This window comes from Hypoxylon trugodes (assembly GCF_022578975.1).
Source record: "Hypoxylon trugodes strain CBS 135444 unplaced genomic scaffold F4822scaffold_1, whole genome shotgun sequence".
NCBI classification, from domain to species: Eukaryota; Fungi; Ascomycota; class Sordariomycetes; order Xylariales; family Hypoxylaceae; genus Hypoxylon; species Hypoxylon trugodes.
The window spans coordinates 874,193-899,800 of record NW_026250016.1 but is presented as its reverse complement, the minus strand read 5'-3'; the positions used below and the strand labels follow the sequence as shown (position 1 = coordinate 899,800).

The window sequence follows — 25,608 nt, the reverse complement described above, 5'->3', positions numbered from 1 at the left end:
CTTCCATCCATTCCTCTTAAACACCTCTTAAAATGATTCAATGAACCATACGAACACAGGCTAAGGTCTATGTGCCATTTCAAAATTTACAAGTATGTCTTTACAAAATCTTCCACCGGAGATTCTACACCATGTTATCGAGGAGTCTATGCCAGAGGGGTTTGAGAATCTTCTGTTAAGCTGCCGTTACGTATATGAATGTGGAAAACCTCTAATCGAAACGAACAAAACGCGTAAACAAAAATGGCGTCGTTTTTTCTTGAGATCTAATAAAGACTATATGTCTTCGCTCTCTCGACTAAACCAAATCGCCCGCAATCCGGCCCTTGCAAGGTACATTGAGGTCGCTTGGTTCGGATTGGTCTATGAGGAACTCAAACAACCTACAAATTTCGATATAAGTCCTCTAAGAAACTTCATTACAGAATCACCGTATCTGCGCAAGGCCGGTGTAAACACGGAAAAATGGGCACAGACTATACTTTTCGGTCCTCAGACCGATTTCGAAAAATTCTCAGCACTCCTCCAAGCTTTCGTTCTCACTCTGCTGCCAAATGTCAGGACAGTACGTCTCACATCGCAGATGTCGTACTCCTTGTACCCACCAGTTGAAAACTTCCCACAGAGTCAGAATTACTACCCACAGGTGTGGAATGTATTGGAAACAATCAGACGGAATATTGATGCCAACCCCCAAGGAGCATCACTTGGGAAATTGACTACATTGCTAGTGTCAGAACATCTTGGATACAGCGAAAAATTTATCCTACGCAGCGTATCGGCCTTCTTAGCTTTGCCAAGCCTCACCAAACTGTCCATAACCAATTGTGTTGCGACCAATGATGACATGTCATCCTTCCCATTCGTTTGGCATTATCCTAATATCAATTCCAACCTACGCTATATCGAACTGGACAACGGCTGCATGGATGCTGCCTGTGTCTCCGAGTTACTCTCACATACCCCTCATCTGGTGTCCTTCAAATTTCTTCAAGCAGCCAAACACCACGGCGTCCATTATCATTGGAATCCTGGGGCTTTTATCGAGGCAATCGGGAAGCATCTTGGTGACCATCTGGAGGAACTTGCCGTGACCGTGGATGATGTTTACGGCCACCTCGAAAGCGGAGTCAAGTCTTTGAAGGCCTTCAAAAAGCTAAAGTCTTTAGAACTTTGTAACAATGTCTTCTGCGAAACCGATCAGACTATAGAGCAAGAAGGAAACACCTATTCAAAACTAGCGAATGATGGATATGTGCCGCCTCTAATCGACATGCTCCCTCCCTCACTAGAAAACTTCCATTTATTCATTATTAACAATTGCCGGAAATTTCATATCAATACGATGAGGAGTCTGCTCGACAATTTTGCGGCTGGCCGTCCAAGGCTTCTACCTAACCTAAAAGAGTTCGGCATTCGATGCACTGTCTGGAATATCCAGGAGTCAGACTTGGACGAAATTACTTCTCTTGCTGCGTCCCAGGGGGTGTCTTGGATCTCCAGAAAAGGGATTCAACCGCTATGGAAGGAGCGACGCGAGGAACTTGGCGATGGTCTTGACGACGAGGAGTCAATATACGAATTCGAAAGCGATGAGCCTGAAAGCGACAATGGCTCTGATAGCGTGCATTCGGATGATAATGAGGCCGATGAATGACGACCGATTTCCATCCGCCCAGGATAAGGCCCAGCGGCTTCCATTTGGAATTGCTCCAACCTCTCAAATGAAGAAAAGAACGACGTGAATGATTTTTTCAGGTCTGAATAGTCGGGAAATCAGTAATGAACTGAAAGCACTGCTTCAATCTGAGGATTTAGTATTCACATGTACATATGCCCCTCCGAAATGACATTGTCAGATGTGTTGCATAGGTCACCAATCAATGAGCTCGCGGTACCTGTTATCGCTGCACTCAACTAGGTACCTCAGCAGATAATAGAAACCCCATAAGTCATGATTGGACATTTGGTTTAATTTAAATTGATCGATTAAATTTATGGCCAATTGCCTGGCTGCCCAGTTTACCTTCGTCCCGCAACCATGATCTCGGTGATCCGAGGTAGTTAGAGTCCATTGTAATCCACCACGCAGGCCGGGGCTTTCAAAGGTGCTTTACCGATCGCTCACTTGTAACATGATACTCTCTATAGGTAGAGATTTCCCCTCCGTTCGTGTTTGCGCCGTCCCCGTGTTTGTGGTGAGCTGATATGAATGAAGAGCCCAAGCCACGTCCTACATGGCGGGTACATACTCGAGGTGAAAGGGGGGATCGTTGGGAGCGTGTTCTCCTAAACGCCATCTTTGATTCTACCTAATAAGGTAAGGCAAAGTCTATATTCCACCGTTGTGAGAAGGTGGCGGCATTAGCGGAGCGGACATATCCGGTGAAAATTTGGGTGGGTGCCGGCCCGCCTCTGGATATATGGGAGCGGTTGGTTTGCCCGGCGAGGCCTGGGGGTATGCGGTGTTATCCCCTTTTCTCTCCTTAGAGATTCGAGTGCTGGTGATAGTTAGGGGGGTTGTGTAATGTATGTTAGTTTTATATATATGGGTATGAAGTAGCGAAAACTTCCCTATGGATCTTTGAGTGTAAGCCTGTTTAGATGAATATGCCAGAAGAGAACGATGAGTATGAGATGTGTTTAAATATTGAAAAGGGGGTTAGGGTTATGTACAGTAAGCCAGCTTGGGCATAGCACTGTGTCCTGTATTAACCACGTCATGCAACAAGCCTAGCAACAAACCTTTATTTTCTTTGCATGTCACATCAGACTCACGAAAATTGAAAACTTCAATTACTCATATTGTTAATATATTAATTATCATACCGCTATTGTTTGCAGCGTTTCGTCTTATCGTTGGGGTATGTCTAGCTCTTTCTATCCAGGCCTCAAACCCCAATCCGGGTCGATGCTATGCATTCCGATGTTGCCCTCTCCTAATGCAAAAGCGAGAATACTCGCGTGGGGTATAATGTACTTTTTTTCCTCTCCTATCGCAAGACAACACCATTCAACTCCTAGTGCCAATTAAAGTGAAAATCCTAATTATATCCCTCCATAATGATCCAAGCAATCTTGGAAAACTATTCCTTTCGCGTGGCCGTTGATCCACAGTTTCCTAGGGTGCGGGTTCATCAGCGTCGGGGTTGTTTGCCCCACCTTCCGGCTCAGTTTCCGGCCTAGGCGGTTCTTGCTCCACATACGGTGGGCTCTGCGCTCTAGGTGCTTCCTCCTGACTTCTTCGGTTTAAAGTAAGGTCCTCAACGCTTTCGTAAGGTATGTTGCATGAATAAGAAGGCGGCGACGGAGGTACATCCTGGTAGATCGGAGGAGCTTCGTTATCCCAGCTGACGCCTAGGCCAGCTCGTTCAGTAACTACGACGCCAAAATGCATGCGTAGTATTCGTGCGACTCCGGTCGGTGTTATCTGCTTTAGGTGGGCGGTTGGTGCATACTCCTGGACGACCACCATTTCCACCACCAGCTGATGCGTCACCTGGGTACCATCCTGGCTCTTTAAATCGCACGCAGCCTTTGCGCTTGGCGGGAGGGAGCATTCGATTTCCATGTCGATACTTCCAGATGGTGAGTAATCGGCCTTCCACCCATTGTGCATGTCAGCATGCGCAATTGTTCGCGCGTCCGTGCGTTTCGTTCCTTTCTTTGTGGGCAGACCGGTTTCCGGATCCTTAGGAGAGTGCTTTTCGCAGGCAGGCGCAACAGTCTCCATATTTTCTTCTAGCTTCCATGATAATCGCTTAAGCTTCCAGTATTCAACGGTCTTGGCTTCTGTGTTATGCTTGACAATACCGTCGAGGCGTAGGGTAAAAGTATTAGTGCTGATAGGGTGGATCACTTGTGAGAAGTGCACGCTAGCAGCAATGTTGGTGGGTGGGAAAATTCGGACGCTGTGGTGTGGTAGTTCCGGGACCTGTACTGATCGCTTTACATTTATGTTCTTTGTGAGCTTAATTATAGGCCCTGTTCGGGGCGTTACCTCCGCTGAGAAATCATAGCGGATAGAGACAATTGAGTTGTCTGTTGTTGCAGGTAGATGTCCATCTAATAAAACAGAGAAAGGGAATTCATGGACGCCTAAATCTTGTTAGTCTCATATTTAGAATTTGAAGGATTGAGGGGCTGTTGAACTTACGCTTCGAGAGGATCGTCGGCTCACTCAAGAATGTCCATGATTTCACCTCGGTCGTCTGGTTTGAGCAGTGTTGGCAGTGTCCTGCAAAGGGTCGCTTTTGTACGACATGAATATTTAATTTCGCTTCGAATCTCTCAACTTCAAATCCATCTTCCTTCACATCTAATAATAATTGACCAGAAACCAATGCGCCTGTGCTGTTTTCTGGTTCACCATGCATTAAAACGGGTGGCGATTCGATTCTCCAGTCTAAGGATGCATAGGGGTTTTGGGGTGGTTCTTTAGAGGCCTTGGAACTGCCGAGATGCAAGCTAGGGAAACTTAGTCTGTGGTGACTGTGAGATTCCTTTTGCTTTTCCTTAGAAGGTTCCGTCATCTTTACTGCAGGGGCAGCTGAGTAAATCGGCGATTGAACGTGGTCGGCTCCCTCTAAAACAGAAGATGCGGGGGAGGAATGGCGCGTAGGCCTCTCCCTCGAAGTGGATCTCGAGTTAGGGTTACTTCTTCGCTGTATAGATGTTTTGATGCTGTGAATGTTGATGTTGTCGTTGGAAGACCTAAAAAAGTCGACTACTCGATGTGGCATGTTGCGCTAAAGATTTTAGGTCCTTTAAGACCTGTGGATCCCTAAATGCTCTTGTATGTCCCTCACGACTTCCTTCTTTTCCCCTCCAATGGGAGTTAATTTGCCAGCCTGAACGGGATTTCAGGGCAAGTACGATTCGCTTGACGCCGATAACGTACCGATGTGTAGCTGGAAATTTAGGCGCTACGTCGCTATGAGTCGCTGTGTCTGTAGGCGATACCGAGCAAAGCTAATGCATCCGAGTAGCGGCCGGTACACCTCCGTTGTGTAGGAAAATCTGGGGAATAACGCCTAATTTCAGGGCAATGGCGTAATGTAACCCAATCCCTAAGAAAAAAAAACACTATCGAGTCGCCTGATCGATAATCCACAAATCGATGTCTTCGCCGTATTCCTTCGGCCGATGAGGTAGTTGATTTTGGAATACGTCACGTTTGTGTTTTTGAACGAACAGACCACCACCTTTGTTCCTCTTATTCCGCTTGTTGATTTTGCAACTTGCCACCTGTGTTGGTGCCCCTCGATGCGAATCGCCAAGCTCGTCTTCGTTAAGTAATCGAGTAGCTGAATACGACGACTCGTTTCGATTCTTCGCAATGCGCTACCAGTATGCGATTGAGTACTAGCGTATTATAGTAGGTGTATGAAATATCTTGGATCGAATTGTCGCCGATGTCAACTATGAATATCGAAGCTCTTCTGGTTTAATAATTATCTTGTTGTGAAATTATTCGATGCTGTTGGGTTGAATCGCGGGGCAGATCGTGTAAGTGCTGGAAGTGCTGTATAAGTGGCAGTAGACTGACGTTGGCGTAAGTCAGGCTATATGAAAGACTTTGAATTCGACTCGCTTTCGTGGACGCTTGCGTCTCCTTTTACAATTGTGTTTCAACTAGTTAATAATTATAAAGCTTCTATCGTGACCACGTAAGGGACGTTGGGTGGTCAAGACGTTATGTAGCTTTTCGCAATAAATACTATGCCTCGCATCATGGTTTCGCCAGAGCTTTCCATCAAGTAATTATGTGTCATGGATTGAAGATGGACTGGGTCCGGTCCCCTGTAACTACAACGTAGGCTCACTAAATTTCTACCAGACAGCGCCAGACCAACGGCCCTCAAGCTCCTCAGGCTCCTCCACTTCGCCAAAGGTCACAGGGATATTCCCGAGCACGCACCGGAGCGCCTGTGACTGATTTGTTACCTCTTCTTGGTTCCCTTATTAGTTTCATTTGACGACTTCTTTCTCTTAACCATTCTCTTTCGCACGCTCGCCCTTAGTGGACCTTTAGCGGAGCTGAATTTACATAAGCGGAGGTCTGGATGCAAGGGGTCTTGTAAGGATGAAATTTATTTCTTTTGTAGAAACGCAATGCTTTAAGAATTGGTTCTTTGGTAGTGTCTCTCTTAGAGTAGCCGGACTCCTTTGTGGCGTATAGTGTATCATACTAATTTGGATTCGTCTCTTCTAAGTTACTTTCATTAAAACAATAGTCGATCTCATACTTGAGGTTTCGTATATACATCTATGAGATGAATGTAGATGGATGACTAACGATGGCCCGCTTCCAGCCCTGTAAGAATGCTAGGGATAGGTAGTAGGCATAACTCACCGTATAGGGCTAGACAAAATAACGTAGTAACTGATGCAATACCAGCCATGGAAACAAACAATACATACCCGACATAGTACAATGACGCCTTCATCAGGTGTTGTGATACAATGTACACCATAATAAGGCCGTGCAAACTCATAAAGTCGGATCATGTAGACGCTTGGCTTGTTAAGGAGATGGGCGAAATCTGTGTTGACCGCAGATTCCCGCCTAGTACGATCTTGGGTTTTATGGTAAGAGATTTCATTGACCCACTAGAGAGAGGCCATCGCGAAATGACTAGGAACATACGATGACCACTGGAACCATTAAGGAACCATAGGAGGGCCACGATCCAATAGCTAGTGGGCTATGTTACTCGATCGTTACCTTATAAGATCCACTACGGCGCATGGGATTACCAAATCGGGGTCCGGCGGAATTTGGCGAAAGAACTGGAAGAGGTCCGAAACAGGTTCTAGAAGAAAGAAAAAAGGAAAGCAACGGCAAAGAATTAGATCGAGGATACGAAACATTCTTCATTTCATGGCCTTCGTAAATATCGAAGTTAATGTATTGTATCGAATTCTTTGAAGAATCTTGTAGAAACAATACCCTTGAAGGCGAATGGGAAATGTTACCGTAGGGCTGGTTGTCTTGGCTGAGAGTTTGACTTTCCGATTTTCGTCCATAGATCGAAATCGAAATCTTAACTTTTTTTTACAGGTCACATGGAAGACCCGCTGTAACACAAGTTGACGGGCATTTCCTAATGGAACACAGGAAAAATCATTTTCCCCAATAATCCGGCGGGGTTCGCCGGACCCATTTTAATGCAGGTGCTTTCAGAGTCTAACCCCCCAACCCAGCTAACCTTGATGGAGGCCCCACTTGAGTCAACCTGGAAATATTTTCACCATCTTTTTTTTTTCTTCCTTAGTCAACCTTGGAACTCAGCTCTTCATCATCTAATCCACATTAACCAACTATTTTTGTCTTCACTTTGTCTCGGTCTATGTCTGGTCCACTTTATTTTATAAGCCGCAGCTTGCCGCAACTCCACCAGTGGGAAAAAAGAATTTTCCATTAAGGCGAAGGCTGAAAGAACCACCGAGTTTGTGATGCCCCTTGTTATTCGCCCCGTCGTTAGCTTGTTGTATTCGACACCGTTGCTACGGAGCCAGGTGTATATCCATTTAACGACGCTCACCGACATCAAATTTTTCAATCTATCTTCATATCGAATCCAATGAAGGTGGTAACCTAGCCTACGTCCAGTGTCTTGTTGCAGTTACCGTCGTTCATCATCTAGCCCAGAATGGCCCGTATTCATCTACGTGGCGCAAGTTGTGCTATTGCCATAACCAAGGATATCCAGTCATATAAGCATATAAGCTCAATACTTGGGCATATTAAGTTGTGTTGATGAAATATATTTACTTTTTCATACTATTTTCTTGCCAGCTTATGTAGTTCATAGTGGCTGTTGTAAAGCAAGCAGGAAAGCCCCCATTTCCATTTAAAGATTGTAAGTCGAGCCAATGGGACCGAACTTGAAGTTACTATAAGTAACCTTGGCGTTCTTGGATCTCTCACGGACCTGCTCAGGCTTGCTGCCATCGACAGCACATTCGCCACGGGGGACACCAGGCTCCGATGCGGAACGATCAAGAGGATATTTCTCGCCGTCGAGCCATAGCATGTTGGCGTAGGCCTGTGGAAGAGTTAGGATCTACCTATCACGAAAGGGTAAGGGTGAATTCAACTTACATCATCCCAGACGGACATGACTAGAACCATGGGCTTGCCGGTAGACTTACCCATCGTCGTCAATCCACCCATGTCCTGGAATCGCTTGTTGTCCTTGAAGACGTTCTTAGAAGCATCTAATGAACGACACAAGTTGTTAGGAACATCGTATTTCCTGGAGTAATTTTGAGAGGAACGTACCACAGAATCCGGCATCGATCGTGCTACCGCCAGAGACATACTTAGACTTAGGCACCTCAATCTTCTTGCCGTTTTGGATGAAGTACTGGGACAGGCTTTGAAGAGATGTGCCAGAACCGTGGAACTGGGTGACAACAGTGAACTTCTTTGAGGTATCAACAGTCTTTCCCTTGCCATAGAAGTTGGTGTTGCCGTGGCGGAAAGGGTTCAAGTCACAACCATCGGGGTCACAGCTGCCCGCATATCGGTCTTCAGAGTATGTGCCACCGCAATCAGAGCTATGGCAGACGAAGTATCCATCCTTTTTGCACGGATGAGGAGTCAATGCGAAAGACATACTATTAGCCTCCCATAAATCCATTTCAGTACAGCAGGCTCCCGCATTTCCGATGCCAGAGCTCTTGTCTGTATTAGATGGTTGCCACCCCTCGACGTTTGCCTAATAAGCGAGACATAATTAGTTGCTTAGTTATCAAAACACTGGTGTATATGATTAGGCCAGCTTACCTTGCCTCCAACCCATTTTAAATCTCGGGCACATTGCGAGTCGCAATATCCAGTACCATATTTAGCGCCAGCCTTGTTAGTCGGGTAACGAGACTTTCCACCATCCTCGTCCATAGACACGAAATACACGGCGCCATTAAGACCACAGCCTAGGTCGGCGTTCTCGACATCGAACGCGATTTCGTTGCCGTTGGGAGTGAACATTTGATACTTATCAGCACCGTTCATGAGGTATAGACGAGAACCAATGTTAACTCCATACTGGTGTTCATTTCGGAACTTCATCGTCACGGCGTTACCAGAGGTTGTTACTCCGTATGTTCCGGAGTAATCAGCACCTTCGATCGCACAATTCTTAGTGCACGTATCAGCATCCGGGCAAGCAGTCTGGTTCCACTCGTTCCCGTCGTAGCAGTTCTGATATCCATCGACAACGTGCGTCCATCGCCAGTTCGAGTCGATGACGACTTCACCGTTGACATTGCTGCACTTGCCAGGACCCGTGCATTTCTGCCAGGTGATCTTGGGGTGAGTTTCGGCGTCTTCCTTGCCGACCTGTTGAGCGTGGCCTAGGGCTAGCAGGGTCGCCAATGCGGCGATAGTAGCTTTGCTATACATGCTGAAGGGAAGGCTTCGGCGAACGTTAGTTAGTTGCGCTGAGCTAGGTTGATCTATGAGAGGTCGGAGGCGACTGACTTGCTACAACTTCTAGGTTTTGAAATGCACGGCGATAAGGTCCTTTTATCCTCATTATGACCGTACGATTAGATCGTGAATCACGTCGCCCAAGACAGGAAACACGGCTCCCAATTATTCATGGTGCGGAGTTTCAAAGCAGAACAACGAATGAGAATCGCGATCCGGTTAAATGATGAAATGACTTGCAGCCATCCTAGTACATGGTTGGCAAGAGTTTGGGCATGCAGGTCCGGGGCAGGGATCCCATACGCCTTGGTTAAGTGCGGCTCACTTCCTGGCTAGCCACCGGAATTCATTGGTATAGTTATTGTTCGATCGCAAGGGGCGGTAGCGAGATATAGCTCTTCCACGATCTTGCCCCCAACTATACGAGCGTCTTCATTTTTTACCTAGCTATCACGCGCCTCGGAGCAGAGTCCATGTCTCGGCTTAGGCGGCCCGATCTCACGAAATACGGGGGAGAACTTCGACGCTGAGAAGCCAAACGCGGAGCATCCTACTTTTTCAACTCCAAATCGCGGGTCATAGTCCCAACCCCACATCCATCGCGAAAATTGAATAGCGTCCGCAGGTTCGCTTTTACTCACCCGCAAAACCCTAGCATCACGCAGGTAGCAAAGTATTGAGGCTTGTATCTTTTAATTATAGATGCTCGCAGTTCAATTAAATGATTTAATTAAAGATTGGCCTAGAATAAAATTACGATTTCGACCCATGCACATTTGGGGCTCAATCACTCTATGATGTTCGTCGAAACCCTACCTAGTTCATCAGCCAACCCTCCTAGAGCCTTATCGCCGTCGTAATACGAATAGCTACGCCCCAAGTAAAGTTAAAGTTTGCCAGACCTTTACAATTTCCATATATTTACTGGTATCTACGCTCTCCTCTGGTCCGGATGCGTTGGCAGGATAGGTCGACGAAGAACGGCTGAAATCGGCGATGATCAGCATAACCCAGCGGCTTGGGTCGCACACCCACGCATTATTGAAAGCAATTGATGGGAAGATGTAGATCAGGTATCAGGGTCCTTCTCTCTTTCGATGTAACCCCTCGTGACCGTCTTGGGTGTTGCTATCCCGTAGCATCTATTGACATACCAGGTAGCAACGCGGGTCTTAGATCGGATATCGTTCCCGGTGCTATATCCATCGATCCTGTCTCTCTACGGCTAGCCTCCCAGGTTTCTCCAACCCTATTCCATATTCTTTACCATATACTCCACTTCCTCCGTTCTAGCGCTTTCAATTCCCCATAATCCTCTTGGCTTCTATAAGGCTAACCGCTGAACTGCCGGACCCTTCATCTCCGCGGCGGGATAACCAAAAAATAAGTAGTCTTCTGAAGCAAGGGACCAAGATGCGAAAGGCCTAGACGCCGGATCGATTATTATGACGATGTAGATATCATAGCTACATTTTAACGTTTAAATTAAGAGGCGCAAGAACACACTGGGCACTGTTATTGAAATGGAGTCTAGGCCAGAAAGCTCCACAACACGTTATGCTACTTTTCACTATCATCTATATGCGGGAAGTAATCCCGGCGCTTATACTTTTCAGTATCATGAGTCGATCAAAGGTTCCGATCCCAAGATGATACAACCAATAGTCCTAACATAGGTAGGCTCTTTGAACGAGGGAAAAATAACCCCGAAGTTACCTAACTACGTGGGCCTTAAAATCTACGGGGCAACAGAAATATATTATTGATACTTAAAAGCGATAAACGTATACGATGTTTACAAAAACACCTCGATGAGCTTAACTATCTTGCATGTCGGCTTGAGGATAAGCTTTTTTCACAAGATACATTTCACTTCATGCGAGATCAGTATATTGAGTTAATCAGATAATTTACTACATACTTCTCGTTCATGCAGGTTTAGATCATATAAGTCGGATGTAACCGAGCACGTGTCTATCAAGCATTGTTAATCTACTAGTAGAAGCGTCTAGGCCCAGGGACCTCCGACCTGATGTAATAGTATATTATTATTACAGACATGGGAGGCTCACGCACATGAGCCCTATAATACAGAGGCAATCTAACTGCATGACTCGCGAATTACGCCCGCCTAGACCCGATACTTCGAAGGCTGACTATCGACACGTTTACAACTCCACGATGTATTGCAAAGGCAGGATTTTGCGTGAGTATCATAATTGGTGAAAGACTATCTGTTATGTGTAGACTTTGTTTCCTTAATTTGTTGCGCGCCAGTGTTTTCTGCTATTAGGATATACCGTATTTACAAAAACACCACGACGCTTTACTCGAATACAAACATTCACAACATACCTTAAAGGAGAAATTCACGGCTTAACGTCGATAAGGCACGTTTTCGTGAAATTATTTTTTTCTATAATTTCCCCCCCCTTTTTTTACCTTATTACAAACTATCTCTACATATAATCTTACTACTCCAATTCAGACGAAGGCAACACATGTATCTAAGGTCAGGAAAAGTACTTGCTTGAACCTGAGCCTCCAGACCCCATGTAGGTGTCTCCACCGGTCGAACCCTGGGTATAAGCCGAAGAACCTCCTGAAGTGCCTTCTGTATTTGTGAAAACTTTAGGAAGATCTCTCCTCGACATGTCAACATTGGCCGTTGAGTTAGCCGGGTACCCCCTCCCGTTCGGGTTGTTAACCAACGAGGGTTTAACTGTTCCGTTAGTGGAAGGAGGCATTGTGACGATTGCTAAAAGATACTAAGGTACTCTAGAGTTGCTTTTGCTTTATTTAGTTAGATGAGATCGTTTCTTTGCTTACTTAGGTATGATCAAGACTAGCAATGGTGCTGGGATGGTGTAGATGATGTCTTGGGTAGATCATCATTTTCGGCCGATATAAATATTCCTGGAGATGTTAGTGCTGAATCAAAACATTGCCTTTGATTCATAATATACTAGCGCCATTAAAACAATGCCATTGAGAAGGTTCCCCAACTGTTGATGTTTCTATATGTGTTCAAAGGGTGATGATGTGTATCTTCAGTCTCATTACCTGGGTAACCGCCGTTGAATCCGGGGGTAAGAGTCAGAAGTAGAGTCAGCAATTTTACTACAATTCCCTTTTGTTTGGTGCGGTAAAGGTTGGGATAACAAACCTATTCAGCCCTAAGAGTTATATAGAGGAAGTAATAAAGCAATCTTGAACCAATTTCTTTCGGAATTGTATTGTCTATTGTACCCCTTATTCTGTTCCTCAGTACTCTGTAAGATCATAATAACATTTATTTACATAAGCCGGCTCGCATTATGTTGTAATCCAGTAGACATACCTTACGTAATATACATCTTAATCCAATGCCTGCAATAAGTTCTCATTCTATAGGAGACGTTTATGATGTCAGTCTCTTATAAGTAAAGCCACATCAACCTGTACTCATGGTGAAAAAAGCTATTAAAGCATAGTAACAATCTTCTTTTGACTTAAGATTATTGTTAAGAGCAATAAAAGACCGAGCCTGAGATATTCTACTATCGAGCTTTACTCTAAATGGCCTATAAGAATTCTTTAACTACGGTTAAACATTTGCCCTCTATGAAGTTGACAAGCCCCGCCAGAAGATTACTGAGAGCCACGCATAGGATTATGTAAGGCAGGTAGATGTATGTAGGCAATCATCGTTACAGTAGAGCGTTTTTATCCTACTTCCAGTATTCATCTCATGATTCTTATCCCCGTAACTGTCCAACAAGGTGTCTTTCTTGTCATTCCGTCTCTACGGGCTGCATATTTAAATGTATACGACGTTCACTGGAATGGCTCCGGCTGCTGATTCTAAATCGAGTGCTCCCTCATCTCCGCAAGCTCCGCAACATCCTAAACCTCGACCTAAGCGGAGTCAAGTGGCCCGCGCTTGTGATTGGTGTCGAGTTCATCGCATAAAATGCGATAACCACCTCCCTTGTTCTAATTGCAAAAGAAGAGGCGGACGATGTATTCAAGGGGAAGTAGAAGTTCGCACACTTCCTCATGCTTATAGGAAAATTGAACATCTAGAGAACCGGGTAAAGGAATTGGAGCAGGAATTGGAAAATGAGCGCAAGGCATCGAGGTCGGGTGTCAGTCTCGACACACCTCTCACTACACCATCAAGTGTGACGTCATCCGCACATTCCGACACTGCGAGTGTCAGCGCCTCGGATTCTTTGAGCGATCATGGAAGTGGTTCAGAAAGAAAAACATTATGTGAAGGGGTACACATTCGTTCCGCACGTTCTCAGCAGGAAACATGGTATGGGCCATCGTCGTTATTCTATTTCCTTAGGCGCGTGAATACCTTTATGAATACTTCCCTTCGCGAAACCCGACCGATCAATCGCATGCTTCCGGACTCAGCCAACAAGTTATTTGATGTGCCGTCGCAAAATACTCCAAAAGAGCAGAGCCCTCGAGCGACCCCATCAGCAGGAGGGGATGGTGTAACAATGGGTGATTACTTAACTCCGACGCAGGAAGAATATTTCATCAGTCGCTTTTGGGAAACCTACCATACTGCTCTCCCGGTTTTGGATGAGGTCGCGTTCAAAGAGCATTATCAATCACTATGGACTACGTCGAATAAAGAACGGAAACCCTCGGCACTTGTTGACATAGTTATCGCGATATGCATGCAGTATGCTATGGCGCTCCAGCCTGGCGCCGGACACGCAGGCAATGGAGACAATGAGAACACTATCGCTGGTCGATGGCATTATCAGCGCTGCCAAAGATTGCTATCGAACGAGTTGGAAAACCCTACCTTGTCGACACTACAATGTCACATTTTATCTACCTCATTTTTATGCTTTGGGTCTTTTCAGAATATGGCGGATAGTACATGCACACTTGCAGTTCGTACTGCGTTCATGCTTGGCCTTCATTTAGAGCCACCCGAGGATATGCCTAAACGAGAAAGGGAAATGAGGAAACGCCTTTGGTGGGGTCTTTACGTCCTGGATAGCAAGATTAGCATGAAGTTAGGCCGACCGTTCCTATTGGACTACTCCGATGCGACATGTAGTCTTCCGGGCCACGACTTCGAAGCTGCGATGCTATCGGGTTCTGTGTTCCCTCCGCTTGGAGAAGACGTCACCTGGCTAACCTTCAACTTCGAAAACATCAAACTTTTCAAAGCGGTTAGAGCAGCCTACACGGCGTTCTACAGGAGGCAGATCAACACCCCCAGTGCATCCGGCGAACAAGAGAATTCCAAGATCATCGAATCGCACGCGGAATTCCTAGCACCTTACATCGAGCGAATAGAAGACTGGGTGAAAAACGTCCCGAGCGCCCTCGAGACCCGCCGTATCGGCAACGGAACCCCATTTTCCACCGAGTTTACATCCCTCGAAATCGAACCCTTCGCATCGCCCTGGTTACAGCGTCAACGTCTGGTACTGGAACTCATGTATCACAACCTCTGCATCAACCTCTTCCGCCCCTTCATCCGCTTCACCCCCTCCACAACCCCGACCCCAACCGCAGATAAAGCAGCCACGCGATGCGCCGCGCACGCCGTAGCGCTCACGAGGATAATGCACCAAGTACTTTCTTCAACTACTATTCTTAGTGGCTGGCTCGAGGCGTTTCAATGGCAGTGGAATGCGGCTATGTCCCTCGTCGGGTTCGCTATTGCGTACCCGCGTCACCCCGAAGCTACCGCCGCGCGTGATGCGATTGATTTATCCGTTGCTGTATTCGGCATCTGTGGGCGTAGTTTTGCGCCGGCGGCTAGCGCGGCGGGGATCGCGAGGGATTTGGGCGCACAGGCGGATATACTAGCTAAACAAGCTGAAGCGCGGGAATTGGTGTCGAAGACTGATAGATCTGTGAAATCTGAGAGTACGCTACCCGATGCCCCCGGAAGCGGGAATTTAGGGGCCGAGGTCGGTGGGGCGTTCGTCGGGAACGATGGGATTGTGCCCGGGGCTTGGGGTGGCGGCGGCGAGGATGAAGGTATGCAGGATTTTCTTGCCGAGTCGATTGATATGGCGTTTTCGGTTGATTCGCAGGATTTCGGGATGGCGCTTTGGCCTGGTGTGGATGTGAATATGATGAACATGAATATGAGTAATGACCCGCAATGGGGGGGTTACTGGCCGCAGCAGGTGTGACGTCTTGAGGGCGTATTTACGTGGGATATTCTTATCTCTGGTTTTCGTCGATACGTACGAAACATAGCGGGTGACGCGGGTTTTAAGTCATGATGGGAGCATGAGGTGGTGTTGTTGGTGATGCATGTTAGGCTTAACTCCTTGCTTTATACGTGTGTTGTTGCATTGGTCACCCCTTGCTTGAGTAACATTTTTTTCTAGGCGTTAGGGATTTTCACAAAAGTCATCATTTTAAAGTTATTACTACATATATATAACCCGTCTAACTCGAATTTACTAGTTCTACCGTTGGTGAGATCGTAGTTAGTCTATTAGATGCTATCTAACTACTTGGGTTGATTGATCGCCATTGACAAGGTTAGCTTTGATGGCTAGTCCTAAGACGTGAGAATAGCTTTATGAAACTCTTCTGTTAGGGAATAGACTTAGACTATTCTCTAACTAGCGAGCATTAAACCAAAATTATAGACTAAGTTATCGTAACCAATCAGATACAAGAATTCTGTCTTGACGTAGTCCTGCAGCTCAGGAGTTTGAAGCTGGGTGTGGAGATGAATAATCAATGCTACACTCGTGATTAACGGGTTCATCTGGAGCCCAATGAATTTTTGCCGATACAACATCAATAGCAATACCATACCTCGGCACGATCACTTTCTCAGTAAGCACAAAGCAATTGACTGGAAGATTAGCTGGTGATCAAACAAGATGATAACAGATCTGTACTAACCTGAGTTGGCTGTGACGTCGTAATTATTGGCCGTGTGGGGCTCATGCAGCACTGCTCCGGGAATTGAGCTTAACCTAAAGGAGTAACCGGAGTGCATAGAAGGGAGGGATTATACATCTATCTACTGCTGCGACGACTCCGAATCTACATGACATATCTCTGCCGTACCTATCTGCTACATCAAGTTTTCCCGGATTAGCAATTTTCTTTGTTCAGTAAACTAGGTAGCTCCGAACAAGAAGCAAACAACCTTTCGCGGTCGATTATTCTCCGGATTAGAAATGCATGTTGTAGAACAACGCTACGGGATGAAGTCAGGAGTGAAGACGTGCTTGGGAGAACATATCAATATAAATATGGCTATCCAAATCGACAATGGAATTCAATTTCTCGATCATCACAGACAACACAACACAAATCAATTAGAACATTGAAAGACACATCAATCGACATCTCAACAATATAATCGATTCGTCCTCTCGACTTAACAATTCTACTTCCCATCTTATCATATTCTAATCGACGAATACCTCTATCACAATGACTTCATTCACAGTCTACAAGGGATCCAAGGGTGGCGTTGCGGTGAAGGGCACTGCTCAACAACCAGAGAAGCTCGTCGGTGACAAGGTGCTGATGCGAATCACTGCCTCTGGACTGTGCGGTACAGATCTCCACTACGTAAGTACCCCTCTCTCAAGGAACAAGAAAAATTGAGACATTTCGACGCAAGCCACATTTTTCTCGCCAGTCGCTAACGGGAATGCCCCTCACAGGTTAACCAAGATATGGTCCTTGGCCACGAAGGTGTCGGTGTCGTCGAGGCTTTAGGCCCGGACGCTAAGTTTTTGAAGGAAGGCGACCGCGTTGGATTCGGATATGAACACGACAGCTGTGGACACTGCCATGAGTGCCTTACGGGTAACGAGACTTACTGCGTTGACCGCGCCATCTATGGTTCCAACAAGGTCGACCAGGGTAGCTTTGCTTCCCACGCTATCGTTCGCGAATCTTTCTTGCACAAGATTCCCGAAAACATGAGCGATATTGATGCTGCCCCGCTTCAATGCGCCGGTGCTACCGTCTTTGCTGTTCTACAAGCCCACCACACGCAACCTAGCGAGACCATTGGTGGTAAGTTTTCATACGGCCCTGAATTTTTTAAAAAGCCACTTCTGACGTAATATTTCAGTCATCGGCCTCGGCGGTCTTGGTCATTTAGCCATCCAATTCGCCAACAAAATGGGTAACCGCGTCGTCGTACTCTCCGGTTCCGAGAACAAGCGCGAGGAAGCTATGCGTCTAGGCGCACACGAATTCGTCTCGATCAAGGGCAAGGATAAGCTCGAGGTCTCCTCGCCTATCAACCGTCTGCTAGTCACCACCTCCGCGCAGCCTAACTGGGAGCTTATGCTACCTATTATGGCGCCCGGCGCTGCTATCTACCCGCTCTCTGTCGCGTATGGTAATATGGAGATCCCGTATTTGCCGCTTGTTATGCAAGGTATCACGGTCCAGGGCTCGTTGGTCGCGTCTAGGATTCTGCACCGTGAGATGCTGGCTTTTGCTGCGCTGCATGGTATTAAGCCGATTACTGAGACGTTCCCGTTGAATGAGGAGGGTGTTAGAGAGGCTATTGCGAAACTGGAGAAGGGTGATGTTCATCTTAGGGCTGTGCTTGTTGCGCAGTAGATGAGTCTGCGATATCGAATCACGGAACACGTCTTGGAAATAATTAGCATTTTGATTCCTGTAACTGTCAAGAATTGTTAAAGCGATAGATTTTGGGGGTGAAAAGTCTACTATATTATTTAGGGGATGTTAGCATGGATGGGGAGTTATTGGGGTTGTTAATAGAGGTCTATAGATTGAATAATATTAAAGGATCGGTCATTAAGTATTGACATGACAAGTGAATACCTGGTAACGAGCTGAAGAGGCGGCGTTCTTGGCAAAGGGGCTGGTTTATTTCGAGTCCTCGATGGCATGACAATAACGTGGTATATCAACGGTGTTCAATTTCTAGATGGTCTCGTACTGAGAGCGGAGTCGGAGCTGTTATCCTTGGCCGTTGAGTCAGATGTGCTCTTGTTTGCTCCAAATAATGTTTAAGTTTCTCAAGGGGTCCCTTCTGATCAAAGCTCATGATACTTATGAGCAAGCAACTTCTGAAGGAAACTCCGACGTAGTGCACATCTGCGTCATACCTAAAGAACCTTGGAAGGTTCTAGGGGCGGTGATTGTCATAAGGCAGGTAACACAAGCTTCCGTAGTGGATCTAGGTAGGCAAAAAGGGGTTTAGCGTATGGGGCTGAGGCTCTATTACGAGATAGGAAATTTATAATTGGTCCATTAAACGATTTATCGATTAGAATGCCGTGCGGGACCTGTAGGGGAGCGGGGAGCTCTAACGTGGCTACTTAGCGCTGAATGATTGCCCCGTTGCCCCAATTACATTACCGGTACCAACTAAAGTTTCATGGTCATGACGGCGGGCGGTTCTTCTCCGAACTCGAACACACCGTGTTACTCATAACTCTAGTCAATATCTATGACTCGATTGGCTTAATTCTTTCTTAACATTAAGGTATAATTACCTAGGTAGAGCATAGTTGCAATTCATCTTACCTTCAATTAACCATTGATACTCAAATATCGTCTCCAATGATCACCCGAATATACTATTAAAGCGATCAAGCTCAATCAGCGGCGAGTCCCGGATCAGCTGCAAACATGACTTCTAAAGGCGCAAAACAGATGCCGCACGAGCGCCGAAAAGGCGAAGCTGTATGATGACATACTTGTTATTCATTGACTTTCAATTGTCTAATCGTGTGTATACTTAGGCGCTTAGCGAGTTTGCTGAATTCGTCGAGAAGCAACAAGAGTTACGATATCCAAGCTCTAAACCCACCGCCGGTACTACCAACGCCGAACAAATAGAGCATCATGAAGAGCTTGACATTCTCGACTCATTAAACCTGGGTGACTCTGAGCCCCAAATACCGTTACGCGACCTTCTCCTAGCCCCCGCCGACGATGCGACCGCTCAACAAAAACTTACCGACTACATCGACGAACGATTAGTGGAAGGGCATCGCGAAGCGGTTTTCGACCTGGGCTATGAGAATAATGGAGATCCGATGCATCTAACCCGCGAAGAATGGGATATCGCATTGAACCGGTTGAATGAGACTGCTAAAAAATCGCATGCCGACTGCGATGTACTACTTACCAGGAACGTTGGTGGTGACGTTGAGGCCCAGTCGGTAAAAGTAGGGAAGCCAAGCAAAGAAACAGACTGTACCGGCAAAATATTGATACGGCAAACCCCTTCTTCAATTGAAGAGGTTATTGAGACTAGGATAGCTGTCGTCGGAAATGGTAGGTTAACCCCTGGTCCTGGTAAGATTTGATTGTGCTAAACACTCAATGTAGTTGACGCCGGTAAAAGTTCTATGCTTGGTGTTTTAGTGAAGGGTGACCTCGACGACGGACGAGGAAAAGCTCGTGTCAATCTCTTCCGTCATAAGCATGAGATGGAGTCCGGTCGAACAAGTTCTGTCGGAATGGAAATAATGGGCTTTGATACTACGGGAAACGTCATCACATCAGATACTCCTGGAAGTAAGTTATACCCTCACATCCTTCAATGGTCTTCAATATCTTACAAAAGCTTAGGGAAATTATCGTGGGAAGAGATCGGCAAACGTAGTGCCAAAGTTATAACCTTCACTGACTTGGCCGGTCATGAACGTTACCTCAGGACTACCGTCTTCGGCATGCTGTCTAGCAGCCCCAACTACTGTCTCCTTATGGTGGCGGCCAATAATGGGCTGATTGGCATGAGTAAAGAACACCTCGGTATCGCGTTGGCATTGAATGTTCCGATAATGGTGGTGATCACCAAAATCGACATCTGCCCTCCTAATATCTTACAGCAAACCATTCAACAGATTACCAAAATCCTTAAAACTCCGGCCGCGCGAAAATTGCCAATCTTCATCAACAATCATGAGGAGTGTATTAACACTGCAACTCAGTTTGTGAGCCAAAGGATATGTCCGATATTCCAGGTCTCCAATGTTACCGGCGAGAATCTGAATCTTGTACGCACATTCTTAAATATCCTCCCTCACCACGGTCGCTACGACTCCGATGCGCCGTTCGAGTTCCATGTGAACGATACCTTCTCCGTCCCATTTGTTGGTACTGTTGTTAGTGGCATAGTCAAATCAGGGGTTATCCATGTTGGGGATAACGTTCTCATCGGCCCGGACTCGCTAGGCCAGTTCGCACAAACCAGCATTCGTTCTATCGAGCGAAAACGAATTAATGTACCTGCGGCTTCGGCTGGTCAGTCTGCCAGCTTCGCACTAAAAAAAATACGCCGAAAAGACGTGAGGAAAGGGATGGTGGTCCTACCCAAAATTGAGGGGCAGGCGCCTCCGAAAGTTCATCGTGAATTTATCGCGGAGGTCTTGATCCTTTCTCATGCTACCACCATCAAGACCAAGTATCAAGCAATGCTCCACGTGGGCCCTGTCTCCCAGACATGCGCTATCATTGACGTGGACCGCCCCTTCATACGGACGGGTGATCGCGCGACGGTAGCATTCCGATTTGTTCAGCGTCCAGAATATTTGGCTCCTGGTGACCGATTACTGTTCCGTGAAGGTCGTACCAAAGGACTAGGTATTGTCAAATCAGTCGGCTACGATCCTAAAAGGCCTCTAATGACGCAGGATTCGGACAGTGGAGCCGCACAAGCGGCTGAGGAGGTCAATGGATCGGCGGAGAAGGGTATCCAGTCCTCGACCGGCGTGAGGGTTGGGGCCTAGTATCCCAAAGTGTGAGCACTATCTCTGATGTAGGCCCGCGCATCATGCAAGATATCTTCGTTGGAGATGTTGTATCGTGCCGTGGGTAGGGTTGTATCGTAGCATAGGAGGGGCATCATCACATCGGCACAGGGAAATCTTTGCTTATCACGTTTAGGGCGTTTGGCTCCATGTCTTCAGCGGGGCTCTGCATGGTCTTCTTCTGAACGGAGTACGGCGTCATCATAGCTGTCTGGGGTATTGCAAGCATACATACCCGAGTACGAATACTACGAATGTTGTTTTTTACATTGGATTTGACCCTTGCCCTTAACATTGAAGATAACGTCAAACTGACTGTGGTTACGGATATAGTTAGCGTAGATTATATCCGTCCATTCATTCAGGTTATATCCCAACGTCGCCTCACTACTGCACGCTTAAACCTCCCCGCCGCCTGCAATTGCCTAACGCATGAAACAAATTGTATCACCTTGTGACGAGATAGAAAATCCTCAAGCGTATGGTCGTCGTTCAACAACACCGAGATTTCGGAGCCGAGCTTCTACATCGAGTATCAATATACCGCCCCATTGATCATCTAGACCTAGCCAAGCCCACCTTTGTTGCCACTCAGCGCACGGCGCCCCGCCGAATAGAATTGTAGATTGCGCGTTCCTAGATCAACCAATTGTATTCATGATATTCACGGGACTCATCCTCGATGCGAAGTAATGAGTGAACATCAGGTCCTTTATTATGTATCGAGTTTGAAGACCAGGTATTCTTTCCGCTGGTACTGGGAGTGGAGTGCTCGATCCGCTGATATGCTTCTAACGACTCACTCTTTTTGTCACTGGCATATTAGTTACGACAGATTATGCCGCAAGACGCATCCTTCAATCTGCTCTGAAAAGAAGAGTTCAACGTTGAAGTATGGGGGAGTGAAGAAGTCTTCGGTAAAAATTGAAATTAAGCATGTCGTCCACTCGGAGACTTTTATAGTTGAGGCGGCTTAAATATGGTCCGGCTCCTACACATCCGTGCTATAAAAGACAGGTAACGACCGGGACCTAAGGGAGGCGGATCCTCGGGCTCTTACTAGATCCCGTCCTACCTGGTTTAATACCGAAAATGCAATGAAACTTGGAAATACGTAGTATACGGGAGGCACTGCCGAGTTGACTCCTAGGTAGGCTGCGAGGCGGAGGCGTCGAATTGTGTCACTAAATGTGATATGTGATGAGAGATACGATATGTAGCACTAGATCTTCGACGTCGAATGACCAGATGAGTGACGAATGCTAAATACATACCTAGGTAGCTAAAGACTTTAGTAGAAACCCTCCCAATATCTCCTTAGATCCATGTGTTTGGTTGATACGCTCCTCGGCGCACAAAACTAATTGTGCAGTCAAAGACGCCTCATACGTACATAATAACGCAAGACACTCGATAATAAAACGGTTGTACTTGCCTAGTCCGAGAGCCTAGACATTATCCACCATTTTGCCTCCGCAGTGCAGATGATATAGGTAGCAAATAGCAAATAGAAAGTAAGGGCGATATCAACGTACGTATTCAGGATCTATCACACGGCTCGTACTCGTTCAGAGACTATACAACTTGAGTTAGCTCACGGATACGCCCGCAAGATCTAGACATAATAGGGTATCCACAAGACATTCGAAACATCGTAAATCTTGGAGGGATTGACTTTGCATCTTATGTATCGGCACCGTGTTACCCGACGGCTGTGGGGATAGCTTATACAAGGCTTACATGAATAACCCTCCTAGATACCGGGTGATCTACCGGGAGTGGTGGTACGCAGCCCGGACCAAGATATGCATGTACATCTAAAACGCATCCCTTGTCATTGGCTGGAGACTTTCTTTTGTGAGGTTCGCTATACGGCCGATCTGGATTCCATGTTTTACCTAAGTACCCAGATATGTCCTCCTATACGATTACGCTTGAACTCCGCTACTCCGCCGTACGAGTCCAGTGATTTGCGGACATATACTCAGGCAACGATGTATCGATATGGACATATGGTACGAGACCGGAAAGCGATACCGTTTGGAGACTTCTGATTTGCTGTTGCAAGGTAACGTCTCTTATACTATGATCCTATCAAAGTGGAATACTCCTCCGTGGTATAATATGCCCTGTTACGCATGTAGTCCTAAACCGGAGGATTAAAGGCATGGTTTTCATATAAATAGAGCCTTGCCACAGATTTCATAAACAGGAGTGGTCATCCAAGACCCAAATGTCGATGTTACGCCTACTGACTTGAAAGAGAAAAAATCATCTACATTCACCATGGCTCCAACCGCTGAAGTTGGAGGGGCTATTAGTATCGTTTCGATATGTGCCGCAACTGTAAGTCACTTACTAGTCTCGTTCTAACACAACCTGGCCGGCGACTAGTCTATGCTAACGACATAATTAGGCAATCCTCTACGTCGTGGGGACCATAGTCTACAGGCTTTACTTCCACCCGCTAGCAAAATTCCCCGGGCCGATCCATTGGCGTATTTCTAATATCCCGATGGTGTATCACATTTTTAAAGGAGACATACCTTTTAGAGTAGCTAAAATCCACTACAAATATGGCAAAAGCATTCGAATCTCGCCCACTGAAGTCCTCTTCAGCGACCCTCAAGCATTCAAGGAGATTTATGGCCATCGTCCGCCTGGCACCGAAGAGCTTTCTAAGGACAAAGGTAATGAATCGATTCCTTGTTACGAATTTCTAATGTTATAAAGCGAGCTATTACATAATTAGCTAACTATAACTTCATAGATCTATACAATTTATTACCAGACCGACCTACGACTATCATCGACGCCCCTCGAGACGAACATGGCTCCCTTCGTCGGCAACTTTCACACGGATTCTCGGATAAGACGATGCGAGAGCAAGAGCCTATTATTAATGAGTATATAGACTTACTCATACAACGACTCCATGAGAACTGTGGGCGCGGACCGCTTGACTTGCGCGAGTGGTTTAACTGGACTACCTTTGAGTAAGTTATCGAAAGGTATAACAGGACAATTGAAGTAACGTTTCGACAGCATTATCGGGGACCTCGGCTTCGGTTCCTCGTTCGGATGCTTGGAGGGCTCATCTTACCATCCCTGGGTAGCACTCGTTATAAAATCACTGAAGGAAAGCGCTTACTTCCAGGCTTTGGTTCGACTTGGATTTCGTCCGCTGGTCAACTTTTTATATAGGGGAGGGTATATGACGAAGAACAGCGAGTATCTGGAATTGGTATCGAATAAGCTTCAAGAGAGAATTAAGCTTGGTGTCGAGAGACCGGACCTTATCGAGGGCTTGATCAAGTCGAGGGAAAAGCTTAACCTCAATTTGGGCCAGATGGTGGGAAATGCTAGTCTGCTTATTATCGCGGGCTCAGAGACTACGGCTACACTGTTGAGTGGAGCGGCGTTCCTACTTACGACTAATAGGCATTGTCTTGAGAAGTTGACGGAGGAGGTTCGGTCGACTTTCAAAAGTGAGGATGAGATTACTTTGACTTCTGTTGGAAATTTGCACTAGTAAGTGAGAATTTCTATCCTGTCTCGTGGATTAACCGAATACTAACTTGAGACTCTAGCATGCTTGCATGTCTTAACGAAGCGTTCCGATGTTACCCTCCCGTTCCAGGTGATCTTACGAGAACCGTACCGAAAGGAGGCACTACTATTTGCGGAGAATATGTGGCAGAGGGTGTAAGATCTTATTCCATTACTACTACCCCTATTTCCTTTGGTGAATATGGATCGAAATATCATAGGCTAACTTGAGTCAGACAACCGTCGCTGTCTGGCAGTGGGCCATCAACCACAACCCCCTCTATTGGACTGACCCAATGGTATACGCTCCAGAGCGATGGATGGGCGACCCGAAATATGAAGGCGATAGACTCGATGCGGTACAACCGTTTTCAGTTGGTCCTAGGAATTGTCTTGGTAGGAAGTGAGTCGCAATATATCACCACGATTTCCATCTCTGCTGGGATGCCTTGTGGATTGGATGATAATGAGTAGTGTCGAATCATGCTGACTTGAAATTAGCCTGGCGTATTCTGAGATGCGCCTCATTTTGGCAAGGGTCATCTATAACTTCGATATGGTCCTTGCTGACGATCCAGTTAATCAACGCTGGTTAGAGGATCAGAAGGTATATGTTATATGGGAGAAACCACCACTAAAGGTCCACTTGGCCCCGGTTGTGAAGAAATCGGGTTAAACATTTAGAGTCCTTCTCGTATGTTCCTCAGGGGAAAGTAACAGGGGCAGTCAAGACAGTAGGCTATATGGTTCGCGGACAATTCCAGTTTTTCAGTCATTATATACGAGTATCTGACTTACATATACGAAATTATACATGCTTCAAATCGTCCTATACGGCCCCCATTATATGTTGTGTTACACCAAGTG

The 25,608-nt window shown here is 46.3% G+C and overlaps 7 protein-coding genes across 7 annotated transcripts; 5 read left to right on the top strand and 2 right to left on the bottom strand.

Moving 5' to 3' along the window:
• Positions 1 to 94: 94 nt before the first annotated feature.
• F4822DRAFT_423804 (uncharacterized protein) lies at positions 95 to 1,657 on the top strand (the record flags this gene model as incomplete). Its single annotated transcript, XM_051460040.1, has 1 exon — positions 95 to 1,657. One exon carries the CDS (start codon positions 95 to 97, stop codon positions 1,655 to 1,657), a length of 1,563 nt encoding a protein of 520 aa, XP_051319108.1.
• A 1,127-nt stretch (positions 1,658 to 2,784) lies between these two features.
• On the bottom strand, positions 2,785 to 5,214 carry F4822DRAFT_8801 (uncharacterized protein). The gene is made up of 2 exons (XM_051464115.1): positions 4,157 to 5,214; positions 2,785 to 4,098 (listed from the first exon to the last, which is right to left on the bottom strand). The coding sequence occupies exons 1-2, from the start codon at positions 4,740 to 4,742 to the stop codon at positions 3,122 to 3,124; spliced, it is 1,563 nt and encodes a 520-aa protein (XP_051319107.1). The 5' UTR covers positions 4,743 to 5,214; the 3' UTR covers positions 2,785 to 3,121.
• Positions 5,215 to 7,110: 1,896 nt separating this feature from the next.
• F4822DRAFT_384331 (glycoside hydrolase family 7 protein) lies at positions 7,111 to 9,489 on the bottom strand. The gene is made up of 4 exons (XM_051456519.1): positions 8,795 to 9,489; positions 8,288 to 8,726; positions 8,108 to 8,223; positions 7,111 to 8,051 (listed from the first exon to the last, which is right to left on the bottom strand). The coding sequence occupies exons 1-4, from the start codon at positions 9,410 to 9,412 to the stop codon at positions 7,857 to 7,859; spliced, it is 1,368 nt and encodes a 455-aa protein (XP_051319106.1). The 5' UTR covers positions 9,413 to 9,489; the 3' UTR covers positions 7,111 to 7,856.
• A 3,627-nt stretch (positions 9,490 to 13,116) lies between these two features.
• Positions 13,117 to 15,946, top strand: F4822DRAFT_384327 (fungal-specific transcription factor domain-containing protein). The gene has a single exon (XM_051456518.1). The coding sequence runs from the start codon at positions 13,243 to 13,245 to the stop codon at positions 15,598 to 15,600; it is 2,358 nt and encodes a 785-aa protein (XP_051319105.1). The 5' UTR covers positions 13,117 to 13,242; the 3' UTR covers positions 15,601 to 15,946.
• A 538-nt stretch (positions 15,947 to 16,484) lies between these two features.
• F4822DRAFT_384324 (GroES-like protein) lies at positions 16,485 to 18,531 on the top strand. Its single transcript, XM_051456517.1, has 3 exons — positions 16,485 to 17,011; positions 17,107 to 17,464; positions 17,523 to 18,531. Exons 1-3 carry the CDS (start codon positions 16,871 to 16,873, stop codon positions 18,020 to 18,022), a joined length of 999 nt encoding a protein of 332 aa, XP_051319104.1. The 5' UTR covers positions 16,485 to 16,870; the 3' UTR covers positions 18,023 to 18,531.
• Positions 18,532 to 19,063: 532 nt separating this feature from the next.
• Positions 19,064 to 21,171, top strand: F4822DRAFT_423799 (P-loop containing nucleoside triphosphate hydrolase protein; the record flags this gene model as incomplete). The annotated part of the gene is made up of 4 exons (XM_051460039.1): positions 19,064 to 19,117; positions 19,177 to 19,714; positions 19,769 to 19,957; positions 20,012 to 21,171. The coding sequence occupies 4 exons, from the start codon at positions 19,064 to 19,066 to the stop codon at positions 21,169 to 21,171; spliced, it is 1,941 nt and encodes a 646-aa protein (XP_051319103.1).
• A 2,307-nt stretch (positions 21,172 to 23,478) lies between these two features.
• F4822DRAFT_423798 (cytochrome P450) lies at positions 23,479 to 25,417 on the top strand (the record flags this gene model as incomplete). Its single annotated transcript, XM_051460038.1, has 7 exons — positions 23,479 to 23,538; positions 23,609 to 23,882; positions 23,963 to 24,188; positions 24,238 to 24,723; positions 24,783 to 24,897; positions 24,978 to 25,144; positions 25,243 to 25,417. The coding sequence occupies 7 exons, from the start codon at positions 23,479 to 23,481 to the stop codon at positions 25,415 to 25,417; spliced, it is 1,503 nt and encodes a 500-aa protein (XP_051319102.1).
• Between the last annotated feature and the right edge of the window lie 191 nt (positions 25,418 to 25,608).